Raw genomic sequence first — 22,452 nt, 5'->3', positions numbered from 1 at the left:
CTTTCAAGTATTTGAAAGTGGCTAAATCCCAGCGAGGGCCGTTGATATCTTGGGACTAATTCCTGACCGTTCGCCAAGCAGGGACGAGATGAGGAATCTGTAACTAACAAACACACAGTGCAGCACCCACCTGAGTGGTGCACGGCCTTGTAAGGCTTGGCTGCGGCCCATGGTCCGCCTATGGCAACCAGCTACCAGCCGGAAAAGAAAAAAAAAAAAACTGAAAGAAAGCACACTCACAAAGGCATTACAATACATGCTGGGTTTCCATGGCAAAACGGAGGCAAAGGAACACAGAGAGAGAGAGAGAGAGAGAGAGAGAGAGAGAGAGAGAGAGAGAGAGATGTCTACCAATAAAAGCCATGATTCCAAACCTTAAAGGCTGGGTGCAGGGCATATCTGCACACACGGGCAAACGAGAACAAAGTAACATGCTGATTTACAGACTCTTTCATGATCGGAAACGCACACGTGTATAATAAACTGTCCCGGTTTGCAGCGTTGTTAAAAGTTATCCTGCGATCCCACTGGTGGGAGGCTTTTTTAAGGACCGGTGGGGGCAGGGCGGCAGCAAGGGAGGGGGGGTGAGACTGTCCATTTGCCTTTTATAGCTGCCCACTCCAGTTAGTAGCAAGAGAGAGAGAGATCTGGGCACCAACATAATGGGGTGGGGGGACAACAGCAAAGACTGGACTGACCACTGGACGCACACATACGCAAACACACACACACAAACACACTGAGACCTTGTTGAGGGAGCAGGCATGAGGTCGCTTTGTTGTTTGAACAATGTTCTCGACCCCAGAGGCACACACGTGTTTGTGTGTGTGTGTGTGTGTGTGTGTGTGTGTGTGTGTGTGTGTTGGGCATTTGGGGTTGATTAAAGTGGAACAGCACTGATGTATTTTTTTTTGTTTTTTTACAAACTCAAATGTTTCATTAATGCAAATGAATATATCCCAGTAATTGTCACATGTCAGACATGTATGAGTGAGAAGAATAACAGCAGGAGAGTGGGGGAGAGAAAACTAAGTGTAATCAGTGTGTGAACAACTGAGACGGCGATTCAGCTGTTTTTTTCTCTCTCTGCGTGCACTCAGGATTGAGAAAGGACAAGTGAGGGAGAGTGTATACAAGCTTGTGTGTCTGAGTAGGAGAGCTAGAGAGTAAGACAGAGGGAGACAGAGAGAGAGAGAGAGCTTTAGCCTGGCTTTTCTCTGCTGTGCTTTCCAGCTCCTCTCTCACTGTAGAAAAGAGGCGTGTCCATGGACCAGTATAAAGTCCAAGGAGAGCCACTCGTGTTGAGCCATTCTTAGGAGCGAGTCCTTTACACTGCACACCGGCAAGAGGAGGAAACTGCAGCTGTTACTTAAAACGCTGCCTTTCGATGACCTGCTTTGCATTTGGACACTTGTAGACCAGATTTTTTTTGGGTGTTTCGTTAGCGGTTCGGGGCGAGCCTCTGGACTCAAACTCGAAGAGAGAGCAAGACTCACCTGAACACAGTGGTGGATATCCTTCCTGCAACTGTTCATTCCAACACAACAAAAAAAACTAGTTCTTATCACCACTACATTCGCCGGCCGAGCAGATCACGAGCAGGCTCCAATTTCTGCGCTGTGAAATTGAATCAGAGGAACGGAGAGGCAATACAGCAGAGGCATTGTGTCCCTGCAATTGAAACACTAACCAGCTGAAAATATCAAAGACCATCCTGGACAAAGCGTTCCTCTCCAGCCTCTCTTGTTGCTCTAAAAATCTGCTGTTGAAGTAGAAAGTGATCAAAAGCTGCACAACACTCAGAGGAGAGGGAAGCCAAAGGGGAGCATACACGAGGGCAAAGGATTTGCGTGCAGGTGCCGGGGGCTGCCATGGTGCGTGGAAGTGGTGTGGCAGTAGCTCCGTCCTGCTGGGGCCTTTGGGCATTCGGTGCCCTGTCGCTGGTGGCACTGTGCTTGTCGGACCAGGCCATCCGTTGCCCGCTGTGCTCCGAGGAGAGGCTGGCCAGCTGCCGTCTGCCGGACGGCTGTGAGGAGACGGTGCGGGAGCCCGGCTGCGGCTGCTGCCCCACCTGCGCCCTGGCAAAAGGGGCGCACTGTGGCGTCTACTCGCCCCGATGTGGCACGGGCCTCCGCTGCTACCCGCCGCGTGGCGTGGAGAGGCCACTGCACTCGCTGATGCACGGCCAGGGGGTGTGCACTGATGAGAGAGAGGTGGAGGAGAACTCAGGTGAGAGTGAAGGACTCAGAGTCTTTGTTGAACTTCTTTACACTTCTTCTTCTTCCTTTTTGTAAATTACAATCAGGCTCACAGCACCAAAGCATTTACACCACCTTTGGTATCTACAGATGTCTAAGTCAAGATGCTCTCATAGTGTGAAGCACTGAACAGCTGACCAGGTCTCTCCAAACCTGGACCGACGTCTCTGTGGACCCATGGCCGAGCAGACCAGAATATTTTCTGTCTCCGCTCCCTGGGCCTTACCTGAGCCGGGCAGGGTCAGAGTTGGGGGGTGGGGGTGTGTGACAATGTCCTGCTTGTTTACCCCTAATCTCGGCTAAGCCCTGAACCAGAGCGTGGACACACACCAGCTCCTCACGCATGGCCTGATGGGAGAGCGCACACAGTCCCTCTGCTGTCCTGCGGCCGCTCGCTGTGAAAGGGGCCCTGATGTTAAGACGCAGAGCAGGCTTCAGAGAGCAGAGCGCTGTGGTGATGGCTGAGGTGGGCGTGTGTGTGCATGTTAGTGTGCATGAGGACTTTTTTCTACTGTGTGCGTCTGCTGCATGCATCTGTATGACTGCAAGTTAGTTACCTGTTTCAGCGAAAGAACCGTGCATTTGGTTAATGCAGATAGTTACATATCCCAGCAACCCTTGGCTGTGCAATTACCTCATCATGCCAACGTTAAACTGGGATCCTGCAGGTAGTCGTGCAGTGCAAGCAGTGAAATGAAATGCATTGTGGTGGTACTGGGAATGTGAGAGTCTGAGTGTGTGTGTGTGTGTGTATTTGTAATGGGAGGAGGTAATAAAAGCTGCTGTATGAAATGACTGTAATGGAGTGTGGCCAGCCTGGGGCTATTAGAGCTCTCTGCAATCAGTAATTCACTTGGTGCTCTTTCATGGACGCCCCCATTCCTCCTCCTCCTCCTCCTCCTCCTCTTCCTCCTCCTCCTCCTCCTGCTGCTGCTGCTGCAGATGTCTAACTCTTCTTCGTCTGTCAATGTCTCTATCACACTCTTTTGGTACAGCTTCTCATTCTCCTCTTTGTTGTTGCATTCCTTTTTTGCAAAGAAGAAAAGTCTGTTTCCACTTTCACACAGTGGGATGTCTAACACTGGACAGCTTATCTGCAGACCCAGTTCCAGTTCACTGCTTCGACGTGAACTTCTTTCTACTGGTGAAACGGTCTCCGCTGTTTGTCTCGCTCTGCTCTCCGCAAAGGGAGTGGTGTTGATTTCCATTATGCCATATGAGACAATTGTTATAATGTGTCGCAGACAAAGGTGGTTCTTTCATTTGTTCCACATGATCAACTAGCTGTTCCGCCGTTGCTTCCACTGAGCTCCCAGACAGTTACTGGTAATGGCAGTATAGGCTATCTGCTAGCGCCAGAACACCAAAGATTTGGATGAACTTAGCCAATATAGAACTCCCAGGACTCTCATCTTCATTGCAGCATCTGTTTCCCCTGGCCCTGGGTGCACCCCCCCCCAACCCCCCTAACAAGCCTTCGAGCGCATCGCCCACCGCGTCCAGCTCCTTCATGAGGATGAGCTCATCGGCACTCTTGCTGCCAGAGCTGAAATGAGAGCCTTCTGCTCTCTGTGCAGGGCCAGCATAGGTTAGGCCGGCACATAGCATGACTAAATGGAATCAGAAAGCTGTTTGAGAGGGCTGTCTCGGCTTGGCTCGGCTCTGTCCGTCCACACCAGTTTATCCTGAAAAATGTTCTGCTCTTTGATGCCTTGCGTTGTCCGATCGGCCGGCCCGGAACTGAGTTATAGCGCACTGTAGGGGGGGGGGGGGGGGGGAGTCTCAGGTCCTTTCTCCGGGGCGGGGCGGCAGTAGATGGAAGATTTTTTTTTTGGAAAGTTCATAAGTTTTGTTTTTGGGTGTTCTGTAATCTGAGTGCTGAGTTCTGTTTGCCTCCACACTCCTTCTCACCCCTGGAGTCTGTCATAACAAAGCGGGGAAGCTCTGCCCAATAAATCACACTGTAAATCAATTCTTCTGGGCAGCAGCTCAGATCCGCTGTATAAGAATGTTCTATGTAAACCGTGGCAGCGAAGAGACAATCAGAAAAGGCGTGGGGGGAGAGGCGAGGAGCAACTCCAGTCACAAGCAGGAGATTTCCTTTGTGGCGCATTCACCGTACTTATGCATTATTAAACAAGGGGGTGCATCTCCTGAATACATGTCTGACACTGCCCCACTCCTAGCAACAGTGAACATGCTAGATAAAAATAGAAGAGGGTTTTTAAAAAGCGAGAGAATTCCTAATGAAAAGGACTAGTAGAGGCAGACTGAAGGGAATTTAGGGTGTTCAGCCTTCTCTGCATCTGCATACTGCAACAGAACACTTGTATTGTGAAGATTTGTGCTGCCTCATGATTGCCACTTCATTTTCATTTGATTTACTGCTTACTACCAGTGAAAGAAGGAGCTAAGTAAAGATAATTCATTTATCAGGCTTGCAAGAGTTACGGTCCATTTTCTTTGGTTCAAAACAGTGCATTTCTCTCAAAAATGGACCAACTAAGGCTATTCTTGAACCCAATTTCCATAGCAACAACAAGCATTACCCTGCATCTTGTGTCACGGTCTAATACAGCTTTAGTGCATCTTAATATCCCATTCTTAGAAACCCTCTCTATCTTAATACTTAGAATAAATCATCATGCGTGCGTTGGCGTCTGTTCCCGCATTCCTGCTGAGTCTGCCTGGTGTCGTATTCAAACGCTTCCCTCTGACAGTGAAACGGATTTTATTTACAAACCGATACAGATGTCAGATATGAAAAGTCTTACACCTACAGGCACCGAAGGAGTTGCATGAATGAAGCTGTCGATGGAGCCGGACTCTGTCCAACTACGCCCCGATTTGCTGTGACGCACGCGGGTCTTTATGAAAGCAGCATGCCTAACCTACATTTTCCTTCCTCCTACGAGCGAGGACTCCTCGGCACGTTTTGGGAGTTGTGTTAAAGATGTGGGTGTATTTTCAGGGTGCTATATGAGGATTCCCCCCCCCCCACCCCCCCCAAAAAAAAAACCTTTTTCAGCAGATGTCCCCTTAATGTTGTGTATTTGCTTTCTTTGGGTTGTGCAGCACATTTGTACAGCTGGAGTAAATGTGATTAGCCCCCTTCTAGTGTTGGAGCTGAGAGATACATAAACAGTCCGACATTGCCGTGAAACAGGCCTAATCTGAGGAAGACGGCCGATCCTCGAGAGCTGAGATTTCATACGTGAACCTATTAATTCAGCAATAAAAACAATGCAGCAATCTACATGTCAATATCTTGATGAATGCAGATTTTTTATTAATGAGGTGTTTCTTCTGAGTAATGTTCATTACTGTTAATTCACGCCTTTCACCAAGATGAAATATTGTATTTGTTATAGGGCTGTCAAAGTTAACATGATAATAACGCGTTAATGAAAATCAGTTTTAACGCCACTAATTTCTTTAACGCAACCTGCAATATTTAGGTTGTAGCGGGCTCAGTTTTAAAGCTAAAGTGAAGATACTGGCATCATATGAACCATGTCATACTAGCTTGTCGAGAAGATAAAATAAAAATATTCTTTTATTAGAGAAGGAGGTTAAATAACGCTCCAAACTTACACTAAATTTTGGTGAGGAAAAGCTGGCATGGCCATTTTCAAAGGGGTCCCTTGACCTCTGACCTCAGGATATGTGAATGAAAACTGGGATGTTCATTTTGAAAAATGTTCTTAACCGATAACCGACCCTCGTTAACCGATTATTAACTGTTAACCGACAAGATTTGTGCCCCGCAAGCAGTGGTGTACCAGCTGCAGGAACACAGGGAGTCCCCAGTTCACCGTCCGGGAGCGTTAACTTAGCAGCTACGATGCTGCGTGTAGTGTCGCGGACATGCAGCCACTTTCCCAGTAAAAGTCTCCACCGCACATTTAGTTTAGTTTAGCAGGTTGTCAGCTGTGTGTCTGCCCAGCGGAAGTGTCAAACAGTCAGTGTATTTGTGCTACGTTAGCAGCTCTAACATTGCCGGAGGCTTCTTGCTCGCCGCCGCACACGTAGTCTGTGTAACTTTAGTGAGTTTCCAACAGACCGTGTGTGTGTGTTGGTGGTGAGTGTGAGGTTGTTGGTGGTGTTCTAGCTGTGAACGTAGGTGTAGCAGTGTGTGTACAGTTTATTTGTCGGTGAATAAATGCTACGAAACTACAACTCCTCCACTCCGCTCAAGCGAGCCAGAGACCAGAGCCAACTTCCTGTATCCTGCAACTCCGGCTTCACCTCTTAAGGTGGGCTGTTAAGGTGGACCAGCTTTTCTCCTTAAAGTGACGAGCCGTTCCTCTGAGCCGCTCAGCTTTTGAGTTAATTATTAACATTTCTTTTAACCGTTTTAACCGATAGCGTTAATCGGTTAAAATGCTTAATGTCGGTTAACGGTTAAACGGTTAATTATGAACATCCCTAGTTCTGTGGGTACTCACAAGTCTCCCCTTTACAGACATGCCCACTTTATGATAATCACATGCAGTTTTGGGGGCAAGTCATAGTCAAGTCAGCACACTGACACACTGACAGCTGTTGTTGCCTGTTGGGCTGCAGTTTGCCATGTTATGATTTGAGCACATTGTTTTATGCTAAATGCAGTACCTGTGAGGGTTTCTGGACAATATTTGTCATTATTTTGTGTTGTTAATTTATTTCCAGTAATAAATATATACATACATTTGCATAAAACAGCATATTTACCCACTCCCATGTTGATAAGACTATTAAATACTAAAAACACAAATCTCCCTTTAAGGTACATTTTGAACAGATAAAAAAATGAATCGCGATTAACTCTGGACTATCATGCGATTAATCGTGATTAAATATTTTAATCGATTGACAGCCCTAATTTGTTACTGATGTTGCAGGTAGTGTGCCCCTTCACTGGCCGATAGAAATGATGTAGTATTAATAATTCCACTCAACATCCTGATTCTGTACATATATTGAAATATGAGAAATCTACTCAAAGTTAAGTTAATGATGTAACTCAAAATAGTTTGACCTAATTCAGTGCAGCTGCAGCTTTCTCTCTATTCATAGATCTATTCATCACATGTAGTAGTAGTATCGGTGCATCAACAAGTGACGGATGGCTCACTGAGTTTATCTGCTTGCAAAAATCAATCTACAAAACAAGTAGTGATGGAGTCCAGCCTATGGAGGCTAAAGATGACTATAATAACTCAGTTCAGTTCTGTTGTTACATAAGTGACATCTAGATTGTAAAATAGGATTGCTTCCTGAAAACAGAAGAAACATGTGAATCTCAGAGGAGGCAGTGAATGTGGGGAAAACCTCACATTGCACTAAAGTTCCCCCAAAACATGTTTTATTTTCATCATGCAGCACAATGTTTTGATCCAAAAGATTGAAGAATGTTTATTCTGATGATGATCCATCTGGAAGAGTTTCTGCTCTATCCTTTATTCATATTTTTTTCTCTCTGATCCAAACCTTTGTGTGTGTGTGTGTGTGTGTGTGTGCGCGTTATATCTGTCTTATTAGAGAGAGTTCACAAACTGCTAAGCTGAATGTGGTTTTATGTTGTGGCTTCAGTTTCTGTGAACTTCGTTCTACAGCGGCAAAGTTCAACAGAATATTCTCCTAAATATAATCTATAAAACCTGTGAGATTATTGCAATTTAGGATTGAAAGTATGCATCTTTGAATCCTTTCAGATGGGTTGCTCCTAATGATTTTCTGCTCCTTAAAGGGTAAATAAAGACTAAATCAAACAGGACAGCAAACTGCTGCTGGTCTGCTCTCTTTGGATTCAGACTCAGACGTGTCATACCTCTGGATGTCTGCTTTAACATCAGTTGAATTGGAAGTGGCCAAAGCAGCATCAGACAGTGTAGCAGCAGCCTTACTTTTTCACAAAGGTCGTCTTTGTGATTCAGTGCGGATTTAACTTTCTATCTTTCCTTTGACAAAAGACACTATTTCAAAATTTCCACTGGCCTTCTCACAGCACATGCTGGTAGTCTTTAACAGCGTTCTGAACCAACTGCACTAGACATCAACTCTGATGATTAACTGATTCAAAGAAAGCTTCTACCTGGAAACCAGGATCCCGTGTTGACTGAACCGAACAGTTTTTTGGTTGTACGCCTAGTTGGCTTTTGAGGTCGCTGCCAGAAACTGTTGAAAAAAACACTTATCAATGTGTTAAGCAACATTTTTGGAGGGGTTCTCTCCCCAAAGAGTATTCATTTTTCAGGAGATTAGTTGCTGTCAATATAGTATAATCTATTCTATCTAGTGGAGAACCACAATACGACACACAATGTTTTCTGCGAAATTCACACTTTAAGCCACTCTAGGCAAGATATTTTGTTAAAATCCGACTAATCCCAATGTTTGTAAAATATAAATGAATAAGGTGGCAGAACAGGAATGACCGTGACTAAGGCAAAGGCCTCAGTAATGCACTGAGCAGTAGCTCTCCATTGCACTTAAAGGTCCAATATCGTGCTCATTTTCAGGTTAATACTTGTATTTGTGTTTATACTAGAACATGTTTACATGCTGTAATGTAAAAAAAAACTTTATTTTCCTCATACTGTCTGCCTGAATATACCTGTATTCACCCTCTGTCTGAAACGCTCCGTTTTAGCACATTTCAATGGAATTGCGTTGCTAGGCAGGGGCTTGGGTCCATGTTTACTTCCTGTCAGCTGATGTCATTCACATGCACTGCAACAGGAAATAAACTGGGATACATTTAGAATGTTTATGTTTAAAACCGTGTAATGATCTAAATATTGTATATTTGTGACATCACAAATGGACAGAGATCCTGACGGCTTGTTTCAAACGGTCATTGTTGTGAAAGAATCCCCTTCAGGGCGATGAGAGACGCCTCCACTTCGCGTCAGCATCGCCCTGTTGGGGAATCTTTCACAACAATGACCGGCTCGCTGTACCCTTACTTCGTTTTAATGCCACTAATTTCTTTAACACATTTTCGCAACTTACGATTTTTAGGTGTAGCGGGCTAGAGTGAAAATACTGGCATCATATCGAACTAGGACTAAACCTAAAGAATCCATTGATAGCAACCATGTCATACTAGCTTGTCGCAAAGGAGGCTAAATAACGCTCCAAACTTATGCTAACTTTTGGCGAGGAAAAACTGGCATGGCCATTTTCAAAGGGATCCCTTGTCCACTGACCTCCAGATATGTGAATGAAAATGGGTTCTATGGGTACCCACGAGTCTCCCCTTTACAGATATGCCCAGTTTATGATAATCACATACAGTTTGGGGCAAGTCAAGTCAGTACACTGACACACATTTTTTATGCTAAATGCAGTACCTGTGAGGGTTTCTGGACAATATCTGTCATTGTTTTGTGTTGTTAATTGATTTACAATAATAAATATATACATACATTTGCATAAAGCAGCATATTTGTCCACTCCCATATTAATAAGAGTATTAAATACCTGACAAATCTCCTTTTAAGGTACATTTTGAACAGATAAAAAAATGTGTGATTCATTTGCGATTAATCAAGATTAAATATTTGAATTGATTAATAGCCTTAGTAAAAATTATATTCCAGTGGTGGCTAAACATTTCCAATAACTCCAGAGCATTGTAATGTCCAAAAATCAAAATATTGAAAAGATAATCTGCTTCAGTCCATATTTGTTGGCATTGAGCCTTTCAAAAACATTTGCTCTCTGGCTTGTCGCACACAAAGGGAAGCATGGTTTGTATTAACGGGGGCGGTCTAGCAGCCAACTAACAGCACCATAAATTACATTTATATAACCACAATAACACAAAATCAAATTTGTTCCTTTTTTTTAGGGTGATGACATCATAAAATATGATGACAGACAGTCAAAGCCTCATTTGAAAACCTCAATAGAATGTAAAAAAGGACATTTGGTACAGCCCTACCTATAACTTCACCAGTTGCACCTGTAAGAACACCCAACAGTGATGTCAGGGCGGACCGACACGCCTTGAAGTACATTCCTACATCACTGTGGCAAAATGAGAAGTTAAACCACTAGAGTTCAGCAAAAAAAGGATCTTCTTTTATAGTAATCCTTTACGTTACCTACCTACCTCACTTCATGAGCGCCCTGTAACTATTCTCGGTGTATTTTTATTAAACAGAGCACAAATTAAGTTGTTATTTTTTAAAAGGGTGCATCTCAAGGTTTTTGTACAAATGTCTGACATAGTGGACTCTCTTTTGGCTTAGATCCAACATCTAAGCTAGTGGAAGTATAAACCATTGGAAAGTACTCTGCCAATCTCGCTGAGCGTAGCTAAATATTTATTTAAGGAGGATATTTGTCTCTGAGGTTTACAAGTTCAGCTTTATGGCCACAAACAGTGGAATTTGAAATCTGACGACCCCTTTAGTTCCATATGTCATTGTTCTGCGGACAGCAAAGAGAAGACAAATATATAAACAGAAGACGTGGCATGAACTTGAACATAATTTAGATTAAATTATGTACAGTAACTGCGATGAACTTGTAAAGTGATGGAAGGAAAATGTGTTCATCTGCTCTCTCTATCCCATCATGAATGATGCTCACACACCTGGTGGCCAGCGTGACAAATACATTTGCAAGTGCGGATATATGACAACAAATATTTAACTAGATAGAGCGAGCAATGATTATGTGTTTGCTCAAGATCTTTCTTTATCTTTGCTGTGCACCTGTGACTGGCAATGCACTGCGATGTGTTGGCTCTGGGGCTGATAATGCACTGCAGGAATTATATGCTGCTGATCCAAATCAAATAAAACCACAGAGAGAAGTGGCGACTTCCTCTGTAGAAAACAGCAGTGGTAGCAAACAGGACATGCCACCCCTGACCCACTTCTAAATCACTTTGGCTCGCCCTGCGAAAGAGTGTGGAATCGGAAAAGTGTGAACTGGCAAAAGAGGAGAAAGAACAACTTGGAACAAAGGAAACAGCTGAAACCCTGTTGGCTCTTGTGGAAGAAAGTGCTGATGAGCATGCCTTAACAGCAACAAGACTAAAAATACAAACAGCCAAGAGACACTCCCCCCCCCCCCCCCCCCCCCCCCAGAGAAGCCAAGCCAAGCAAGAAGACTGTCTATGAAGTTTAGAGAAACACGGTCACCGTCCAACTGTTGTCGCCAAGTTGTGAGAAAAAAACAGGATCTATATCCTGAATGCAGCGGGGCCAGAACTGGCTAGTGCAAAGAAAAGTTCGTACTGGTTTTGATTGTGTGTGTGTGTGAGCCTTCGTGCATTGTAGACCTGAGAAAAGGCTGCACATTGCACAAGATTAAGGAGGCTACTGAGCCACCTTCATTGTCTCTTTGCCAACAGCAATTAAGTGAATGCCTGGCAGTGGCCTTAGATATTAACCAGAGCTCAGATCTGGTTCAATGATCAGAGCAGGAGAACAGCTTCAAAATGGTGAAACTGCAGTGCTTTGATTCTGGTGCCAATCTGTAAAATGCCATGGGTTATGAGCAGAAAGCATAAACTCTGCCAAGTCTTACAAGCCACAGGTGAAAAGCAGCATGCATGTGCACGCAGAAAGGCACGCACACCCTTTATCCCTCATTTTGCCCATCTTGTGCCCCCCAGCCGCCCAACCAGTTCACACACAGTTGTGCCCACTTGTGACAGTGCAAATACCTTCTAACAACCTCCATCTGGCACAGACTGAGGTTGTTGTGGAGGGGTGGAGGATGAAGAGGGAAGGGGGGGGCATTTCCTGAGGAAGCAGCTGGCTGCCTGCAGGGCCGCAGAACTGCAGGATCATAGGGATGCGAAGGTGAATGTGGCACAGACCACAATGTACAGAGGGGGTGGCAGAACAGGGGTGGCATCGTTTAAAAAAGCCTCAGAGCTCGTGGCATGGCCGCGGTGCAGCAGTTGAGTACCAGGGCGAGAACCGAAGTAGAGATTACCTCCCAGAGCGGGAACACGGATCTGTGTCCTTGAGGTTAACCTGGCCTCATTTTTAGCCTACATCTCACCATGTTCAGCTGTATGGGATGTTATGTAGAAGGACAAGGGGGAAAAGTAGAACAGCTCCCGCTCTATATCTGACACCAAAGTGAATAATTAAATAAATGGATGTTGCCCTTAAGTATGCTCATATCATTAAAGGTCCCATATTGTAAAAAGGGAGATTTTCATGCCTTTTATATTATATAGCAGGTTTAAGTGCTATATAAATACTGTTAAACTTTCAAAACACTCACTATACAGAGAAATACACACAGCCCATATTAAGAAATTGTGTGTTTGAAACAAGCCGTTAGGATTTCTGTCCATTTGTGATGTCACAAATATACAATTTTTAAATCATTAAACAATTTTAAACATAAACATTCTAAATGTGTCCCAGTTTACTTCCTGTTGCAGTGTACAGTATTTAAAAAACATCAGCTGACAGGAAGTAAACATGGACCCAAACTGTTGCCTGGCAACGCAATTCCGTTGAAAAGCACTAAAACGGAAAACGGAGCGTTTAAGACAAAGAGTAAATACAGGTATATTCAGGCAGACATTATGAGGAAAATTAAGTTTTGTTTTTAACATTACAGCATGTAAACATGTTCTAGTAGAAACACAAACTACAAGTATGAACATGAAAATGAGCACGATATGGGACCTTTAAAACGTCATATGTTGCACTGACAATCCTACAACAAAAGCCCTGCAAATGTTTTTGACAAACTGTTTATGTAATAGTCCATGACAGTGCAATGTCCTTTTTGTTGTTGAACTGAAGGATTTTTCCTTGTCCTTTAGCAATGGAGAGGCAGGATGAGATCATCCCTGAACACCCGAACAACAGCAATATCCGGTGCAGTCCACAGGACAAGCGCTGCATACAGAAGACCCTGGCCCGACACCCTCCAAAATCCACAAATCAGAGAAGCAACACCGCCAGGGAGGAGACCAAGGCGGCGCTGGTGAGAGAAACGATCTTTTGACATCTTTATCAGTTTCACGGAAAACGACAAACACAGGCAATCCCCCTCTGCAGCACATGCCTCGGCCCTCAGCAGGTGTTTTACATTAAGGCTTTACAGCTCCAAAGCCACAAGCGTAACAGTCAGGTTGTAAATGAGAAATTAGTTATTTACAGACCATAAAATTTAATTGCGGTCTTGCGAAATAAAGTACAGGTGCACATTGACATCAACATGCAATTTGCTGTTTAAACATTGGCAAAAGCATGATCATAACATCCCCATTAATCAGTAACAGGCTGGTTTTTACCACACTCTAGTACTTTCATTTAACACAGAAATGTCTAAATGCACAGTGATGCCACAGTCTCCCACATTTAGAATTTTTAAAGACTTCGCGGGTATTGTCTGTGCCGATTGATTCAGAAATCTGTCAGAATGATGCATTCACATCGTCATTAGTTGGCTTGTGAATTCAATGCAGCCGACTGTCGCGGGGTTCTATTTCAAAACTCCGTACAACATGAAAAACACTGGCGTAGTCGGAAAACTTTGTATTAATCCCTTTTATTATGCCGGCCTCCCAAAGTGCAATTAGTGCTTAATATTTACAAAAAGTGAAAAAATTTAAAATAAGCTCTGTACAAAACATAAAATAGTACTGAAAATCGAGTTCCTCATTAACTCCATGCTTCTCTTTCAGAACAGGCAAAAACAATCCAAAAATGCAATCTATATGTTACCTTCCTGAGTATTACCTTCTCTGTAACCACTTAAGATCAGACTGACTTCAGCTGGCCAAGATGACCCCCTTTTTAAACCAATAGCCCCTCCCCTGGGCGTATTACTTACATAGAAAAATAACAATTAACAACATTCTTCATCATAGAAGATATTTATAGTCCCTTTAACCTAGGCATATTTTACATATAAATTATATACCTCTGTCTAAACATTCCCCCCCCAACCAAAACAAGTGAATTTGCAACAAAATCACAATTCAAAATAATAAACATATTTATGCTGATCACATGATCTCAAAAATGCGCGAGAGCACCCTTTTTAACGGGGGGATTTGTTACGGCCCTGTTTCGCTCATCAAACCCATGAATGGGACATGACAGGATGGACAGGCAGCGTTTCAGCAGCTGGTGAGTGAGAATAATGTCGCGATGTGTTTTAACTATGAAGTGAACCAGGAAGGGAGCGGAGAAATGTTTGGCGTGTGTGTGTGTGCCTGCGGCGCAGCGGAGAAATGTTGGTCTGTGTGGCCTGAGGTGATGTGTGTGCGCTGCCCACAGTCAGTGACGGCTACTCCGTCACACCGACTCTCAGCACTATTTGCAGATACATCGACACAAACAAACGATGTAAGGGTGCACAAACTCACAACACTTTTCAACGCACTGGGTACCCCTTTAGCGTCATTTCTCTATGTGCAGGGTAATCCAATAGACTTCAATACGTGGTACATATGGTACATATGTGATGTAATTTAACTATGATAGCTCTAGGCAACAAAAGTACTTGGTTAGGTTTAGGAAATGATCATGGTTTGGGTTAAAACAAGGTAAAAGTGAGTATGGCTCACATACCCCCGCTCACTGCTTGACCCTTACTAAAGTAGGGCCAAAGGTTGAGCCCTTTTGGAACTAATGGAACAAGTTCTACTCCGGAAACAAAATTGAAGTAAAAAAAAACAAAACAGTTTTTGGCCAAAATTTCAAAAGATTTGGTGCACCCTGAACTTCTAACCCCCAGAAGGCACAACTACACCACACTGTCAACCATCATACCAAATTTGAAGTTCCTAAGTTAAATAGTTTCTGAGTTCTGCTCCGGAAACGAAAGTGTGACACTCAAACGGACGGAAGGACGGACACGCGGAGCGCTATATACCCCTGACTACGTTGTCGCGGGGGTATAATAAGTATGTTTGTTACGTAACTTAATCTAAGTATGTTAACTACGTCATGTACGTGACGCAACTATGTTACATACGTCCCGTAAATTAAGTACGTTACATAAGTAAGTTACGTAACTTAAAATAAGTCAACATTAAGTTTTGGTTTCACACAAGACATGGACAGTGGTCTCCTCGATGAAAGTCCTGTGTTTGTCCTGTGATAGCTTTAGGCAACAAAACTACTTAGGTTAGGTTTAGGAAAAGATCATGGTTTGGGTTCAAATAGGTAAGTTTGTTACGTAACTAAGGGATAATGTACAGCGAGCCGGTCATTGTTGTGAAAGAATCCCCGACAGGGTGATGCTGCGGTGCGAAGCGGAGGGGTCTCTCAATGCCCTGAAGGGGTTTCTTTCACAGTTCACTAGTTTGACAGTGACATTGGTAGTTTTCCTTCGGGCGCGGTGGAATCTTGCAAATGTCATTAGGAGCACTATTTATCACAGATTATCTGTCTCATGTGCTACTGTTAGGATATAGTGACAGTTTGAGCAAATATGATAAAAAGTTATTTTTATAAAAGTTACCAACTGCAGCTTTAATTTATGGTGGTTGATTTTTAGATTTTACCTACAGTAAACATTCTCATTATTTTCTTCTGAAAACCAGAGATAATAATTTGGAGGGATGCCCCAATTGATCGACTGCCGACTGTTAGCCGATATTCAGTAAAAATATGCAATCGGGAGATCGGCATCAATGCTTTCTAGTTGCCAGTTGCAGCATGCGGTTGCTCAGGCGCGACACGCTACTAAAACAAAACAAAACATGTCGGCGGCGTGGAGACAGGTGTGTGAGACAGATAATTGGTAGGAGGAGAGCAAGTTGACGTTAGCTGCTAGCAGCTGGTGGGCAGTGCAGCAACGACAGTGGAGGTCCCATTGAGTTATATTAAGATGCATTCAAGGTATATTCAGTCAAAATGAGTATTAGGGCGAAGGCAAATTCTAACGTTATCATGTTGTGTTCAAATGTGATGTTGTAAAATTCAGTTTTTTTTTGAGAAACTTGAATAAATAAAGTTGTTTGAAGGAGATGTTTTCACTGCAATATAGATATCAGAGAGAGACTTTTGACCTGTTTAACTTCTGAACACTAACATAAGCAGCTTATAATATATAATTAAAACTACTAATGCCATGACAATGTGCAATAATTTTTTTCAGAATCATTTGAATTGTGCAATTTTTTGCTATTATCCAGTATATATGACAATAACAGAGTAATAACATTTAGAATTTTTGACAGTTTACACTGACTTCGGCACAGTTGAAATTATTTTTCGGGAGGTGATGGTGAACAGTCTGGAGCCTTGTATACCAGCTGCCATAACAAAACAAAACAAAAAAAAAAAACCTGATTGGTTTCGGCCATGTATCGGCTGATACGGCTCATCGACGATCTGCAATCGTATTGGTGCCAAAAAACATGATCGGGGCATCTCTAATAATTTGGCATTCCTTTATACACAGCAGTTTCTCTTGCACCATTGCAAATGTCTACACATATCTACATCTGGAACTCTCCTGATGTGTATAAACATCAAATGAAAACTGATTTCTCCCGCAGGCTCCATGTCGTGCTGAGCTACAGAGAGCGCTGGACAGGTTGGCGTCAAATAGCCGCACACATGATGATCTCTTCACGATCCCCATACCCAACTGTGACAAGAACGGAGATTTCCACGCCAAACAGGTCTGTGATTTCAAGCACACGCTCGTTATGAACTTTACTGAGTTACTGAGCAGACCGCTATTTGGCCGTGTGTACTGGTGAACTGTAAATCTCTATTATTAAGCCAATACAAATAAAAATGCCTATCTTAATACTTCAAACAGTTCCTTTCAAACCGCATCAGCGATCTGCGGGCCAAAACACAAAACAGGCCTGCAGCCGATGAAATATTGTCTCTTACTAGTTCAAGATCAACACAAAAGTGTTTCCAAGCAGACTGCCGTTGGTAATGCCAAATCCTTATTTTTCTAAGCTCACATGAAAAGTGATTTCTCTTTCAGGAATCAAGAGTTGAGTATGTGTGTAAAATGGTTTCCACTAAACCGTTAACAATAATCACTTTATTGCTGTGATGGATGCAATTAGCTTTTGGATGCAGTTGCTTTTTTGTTACTCCACCTTTGCAAGATTGGGCAACTATGCAGATAAGAGTGAGTGAATCAGAGAACATGAAAACACAGATAAGACTGCTGTGACTTGTATATGCAATCAAAGCAGCAGACGCAGAGTGAGTGATAAAAGGAAAGCTCTGCTGAGGCACCGGCCATCAAGAGTCTGCGTTCTGTTGATTGTGTAACATGGTTAAAGTATCTCTGTCTGCTCAGATTCACAGGCATCTGTTTACTGTTTAACTAAAACTGCACTGTGATAAACCCTATTGGGAAGTAAAGCACAGGTCATGAGGGACAACTGGCAGTCATTTCATGGCAGGGTTGCTCTCAGATTGTTAACTGGTCTTGGGGGCTTTTTTGAAACTGTAACTCACTGCAGAAACTCTGACCATTTATGCAGAAAACAATGAAAACATCTTTAAAAGCTTAAAAGCTGCAGGTCTGATGTCATCTTAGAGGATTATGGCCCCGCCAACAGAGCACTGACTGCTCTTTCAAGATAAACAAACTAGTCTGTAACCTCTTACCTAGTGCTCAGTTTGATAAAAACCTGCATTAATTGATTCTTGGGGGCGGCACAACAAGCAGTAAACACAAACACAAACAAATTATCACCTTAACCGCAGTTGCCTTTTTACCAGGGATGTCCATAATTAACCGTTTAACCGTTAACCGACATTAAGCATTTAAACCGATTAACGCTATCGGTTAAAACGGTTAAAAGAAATGTTAATAATTAACTCAAAAGCTGAGTGGCTCAGAGGAGCGGCTCGTTACTTTAGGGAGAAAGGTGGTCCACCTTAACAGTCCACCTTAAGAGGCGGAGCCGGAGTTGCAGGATACAGGAAGTCGGCTCCGGTCTCTGCGAGAGTTGTAGTTGTAGTTTGGTAGCATTTATTCACCGACAAATAAACTGTCCACACACTGCTACACCTACGTTCACAACTAGAACTCCACCAACAACCTCACACTCACCGCCAACACACACACACGGTCTGTTGGAAACTCACTAAAGTTACTCAGACTACGTGTGCGGCGGCGAACACGAAGCCTCCGGCAATGCTAGAGCTGCTAACGTAGCACAAATACACACACTGTTTGTTGGACACTCAGTAAAGTTACGCCGGGCAGACACACAGCTGACAACCTGCTAAACTAAACTAAATGTGCGGTGGAGACTCACTGGGAAAGTGGCTGCATGTCCGCGACACTACACGCAGCATCGTAGCTGCTAAGTTAACGCTCCCAGACGGTGAACTGGGGACTCCCGTCAACCAATATCTGTTGTGCTCCTGCAGTTGGTACACCGGTTATCGGTTAATAATCGGTTAGCGAGGGTCGGTTATCGGTTAAGACATTTTTTCAAAATTAGCATCCCTACTTTTTACACATCCAGCAGAGACGGAGCGACATTAGCATTCAATGGGAGTCGTGTTTGTGTTCACGTGGCCGATATTCACTCTATTTTAGCTCGGTTTTGCTCTCCACCAACTGCTGAGGGAAATATCTCTTTGGTTGTCAAATGCTGCACTGTGTTCACCAGCTAGTCGCTAACGTTGGTGCTGGACAGACAGACAGACATGTACTGGGCTTTTATTTTAAATATGCTGATGAGAACGGCGAGAGCGAACCAAAACTGTAAAGTGGTGAGCAGTAAAACCAAAATATTAATTAAAACAAATGCTATAAAGCCCAGTGAAGCTTAGGGGGAACTGCAGAGTCGCGTGATAAGTGTCTGTGGGTTTATCATTATGAGCAACAACTTTCACATTACACTTGGTACTTTAATCCATTGTTAATGTTTAATAATTCATTATGTTTTAATAATTTCAAAGTTAACGCAAATATTCGCCCCTTTTCCGGTGTGATGCTATGTGATGCTTTTGTTCATTGATTTCCAATAATAAATATATAAGGGCTGTCAATCAATTAAAATATTTAATCACGATTAATCGCAAATTAATCACACATTTTTTATCTGTTCAAAATGTACCTTACAAGGAGATTTGTCAAGTATGTAATACTCTTTTCAACATGTTGGCAAATATGCTGCTTTATGCAAATGTATATATATGTATATACTGTATATTATTGTAAATCAATTAACAACACAAAACAGTGACAGATATATTCCAGAAACCCTCACAGGTACTGCATTTAGCATAAAAGATATGCTCAAATCATAACATGGCAAACTGCAGCCCAACAGGCAACAACAGCTGTCAGTGTGTCAGTGTGCTGACTTGACTATGACTTACCCCAAACTGCATGTGATTATCATAAAGTGGGCATGTCTGTAAAGGGGAGACTCGTGGGTACCCATAGAACCCATTTTCATTCACATATCTGGAGGTCAGAGGTCAAGGGACGCCTTTGAAAATGGCCGTGACAGTTTTTTTCTTCGCCAAAATTTAGCACAAGTTTGGAGCATTATTTAGCCTTCTTCACGACCAGCTAGTATGACATGGTTGGTACCGATGGATTCATTAGGTTTTTTAATTTCATATGATGCCACTGTGGGACTAACAAAGGAATATCTTATGTTATCTTGTCTATGTTTTATGTTGTTAATTGATTTCAAATAATAAATATATTAGGGCTTACCCAATTGCTTCGAAGCTTTGACTATTGTCATGGTAATTGACCTCGAAATCAGTATTCGAAAGCTTCATTTTTAGTTATTTTTAAATTTCATATTTTTCATTATTCATATTCAAAATGAATTATTATGAGTTATTTTCAGAGGGATATCGCTGTTTGTTATGTGTATCGGTGCTTGTGTGTACAGTAGTGCGGCAGCGGCACTGTCCCAAAGCTTCAATTACCTTCTAATATTTCTCACCAAGGCTTTGAAGCCCAAAAAACTTTATTCGGGACAGCCCTAAAATATATACATACATTTGCATAAAGTAGCATATTTGTCCTTAAGGTACATTTTGACCAGATAAAAGATGTTTGATTAATTTGTGATAATCACAATTAAATATTTTAATCTTGTGACAGCCCTAGTTAATAAGTAAGGGATAATGTACAGCGAGCCGGTCATTGTTGTGAAAGAATCCTCGACAGGGCGATGCCGCACCTGCACCCCGACGCGAAGCGGAGGCGTCTCTCATCGCCCTGAAGGGGTTTCTTTTCACAACAACGACCCGATAGCTGTACATTATCCCGCTTATTACACGGCTACTTACTGAAAAAAATCTATATTTTGACACAAAAACGGTCCGCCAGAGTCCGACATCAGTACTACGCCCATAGCAACGGTCTGTTATATATAGCAACGGTCTGTTATACATAGCAACGGTCTGCTATGCATAGCAGCGGTCTGTTATACATATCAACGGTCTGCTATACATAGCAACGGTCTGTTATACATAGCAACGGTCTGCTATACATAGCAACGGTCTGTTATACATAGCAACGGTCTGTTATACATAGCAACAGTCTGCTACACATAGCAACGGTCTGCTATACATAGCAACGGTCTGCTATAAAGAAATAACAGTCCTTAAAACGCTGTGATTGACCAATCAGAATCAAGTATTCAACACAGCCGTGTAATAAATAATAACATATAAACAGATCAGCTTTAATATTTGAACCTGTAGTTGAAGAATTTGTTATATGTAACTAGAATATTCTATATATCTTCTCTGGCCACAGTGTCATCCTGCACGTGACGGCCAGCGGGGAAAGTGCTGGTGTGTGGATCAGAAGACGGGCATGAGGCTGCCGGGCCCGCTGGAGCTGCGAGGGGATCTAGACTGCCACCAGTTAATGACTGCTACCCTGAGGGATTGAGGAGTGGGAGTGGCAGTGGGGGTGCAGGACCAGTTGAATTCTACTGGTGCTTATTAGTAGAACTACACGAGGAAAGGACTTCGCTCTAAAGCCTCGTTTCACCTGAGGCCAACGGTACATGAGCCTGCGCAACAAAAAGGAAACCATTGAATTGAGTTCTTTTGCTATTTTGTTTCTGTGTGTGAGAGTATGTGATCTCTGAGTCTTTTGAGCACTTGTTGTGTATTGTTTCTACTATGTGAACTGAAGACTGATAGTCTTTAGACACATGCGCTTTAAAGTTACAGGTGGCAGAAAAAAAAACCTTCCACAGAGAACAGTTGTAATTGTGATCTTTGTTAGAGAGCGAAATGTGTTGTTTTCTCGAGTCTAACTTCAGTAGAATATTCTTGAAAAGTCAGAAAATGCATCAACCCCACCAGATAATCAGACCTGAGATACAACAGGAGCTGTTAGCATTTGTTTTATTCTCTCTGGAGTACTAGATCAATTGGAATTACTGCATCAGGACAATCCAGATAGATTATCAATTAAAGGATTCGTGTACTAGTTTTTCACACAATTTGTGTAATTAGTTGTAACATGTGGCTCTTATTCTACTGTCCTTAATGTCGTAAAAACCACCCATCTGGTAAGAAGGTCAAAACAAAGCACAAAATGTGTTTGCAAACACAAAGTCTAGTTCAGCGACGACACAAGAGTAGCAATAAATCATGGGATGAGCACAGCTGAAAAAAGAAACGGGAAACAAAAGAATGCAACAATCCCCTGCCTTCGTTACCAAATGATAAGCCATAGCTTTTCACAAAAGTGGAAAGTGAGATTAGTTTGAACAACTGTATCTCTGAAAGGCCAGAATAGATTTGCTCCATCGCCCCCGTGGCTAACTCTGCTTCCTCTCTTCGCCGAAGAGCTCTCTCTAGCATCGCGGTCCAGAGGGACTGGCAGCATAGCGGGGCAGGAAAAACTCTGTACACTGCTGATAGGATAATCTTATTTCTCCAGCTGGTGCTAAAATGCCAGTGTGACTTTCATGTTTTTATGAATATGCTTCAACATACAGGATTTCTCTCCAAGCAGACTGCTTGGCAGAACTTTGGTGGTGCTATATACTGATTGTGCCAAAATACAAAAGAAAAATGGCTTCTGCACTTTTTTGGGCATTGTTTAGGATTGGAACAGACGACTGGGATTTTCAGGATGTGGAGTAATTAGCATCAGCAAGTGTCAGGATCGACTAAATGTGTGACCATCTGCACTAGCTATTGGCGAAGGCCGCTTTCAATGTGTGTTTTCAATGTTATTGCTAAAATATAAAAGTAACATCCCACATTGGCGCTGCAGCTAA

General features: G+C 42.9%; 2 protein-coding genes across 6 annotated transcripts in view; one reads left to right on the top strand and one right to left on the bottom strand.

Moving 5' to 3' along the window:
* The window catches only part of LOC119485296 (zinc finger protein Aiolos-like), a 44,408-nt gene that overhangs the window by 15,809 nt on the left and 6,147 nt on the right, over positions 1-22,452 (bottom strand). The window contains exon 1 of one of the 5 annotated variants that reach the window (XM_037764786.1): positions 131-148. The exons of the other annotated variants lie outside the window; for them this stretch is intronic. The gene's annotated coding sequence lies outside the window, so the exon portion shown is untranslated. Of the gene's footprint in view, positions 1-130; positions 149-22,452 lie in introns of those variants that run through there. 5 annotated transcript variants of the gene reach the window in all.
* LOC119485298 (insulin-like growth factor-binding protein 4) lies at positions 359-22,452 on the top strand. Its single transcript, XM_037764798.1, has 4 exons — positions 359-2,229; positions 13,051-13,214; positions 16,747-16,872; positions 20,967-22,452. Exons 1-4 carry the CDS (start codon positions 1,872-1,874, stop codon positions 21,102-21,104), a joined length of 786 nt encoding a protein of 261 aa, XP_037620726.1. The 5' UTR covers positions 359-1,871; the 3' UTR covers positions 21,105-22,452.

Source organism: Sebastes umbrosus, chromosome 3 (assembly GCF_015220745.1).
Source record: "Sebastes umbrosus isolate fSebUmb1 chromosome 3, fSebUmb1.pri, whole genome shotgun sequence".
Classification (NCBI taxonomy): Eukaryota; Metazoa; Chordata; class Actinopteri; order Perciformes; family Sebastidae; genus Sebastes; species Sebastes umbrosus.
This window is presented reverse-complemented; position numbering and strand designations above follow the sequence as displayed.

Coding starts and splice junctions, on each gene's coding strand:
- LOC119485298 (XM_037764798.1), top strand. CDS start 1,872: ATGGTGCGTGGAAGTGGTGTGGCAGTAGCTCCGTCCTGCTGGGGCCTT. Junction 13,215..16,746: donor AGGAGACCAAGGCGGCGCTG/GTGAGAGAAACG, acceptor TTTCTCCCGCAG/GCTCCATGTCGTGCTGAGCT. Junction 16,873..20,966: donor GAGATTTCCACGCCAAACAG/GTCTGTGATTTC, acceptor CTCTGGCCACAG/TGTCATCCTGCACGTGACGG.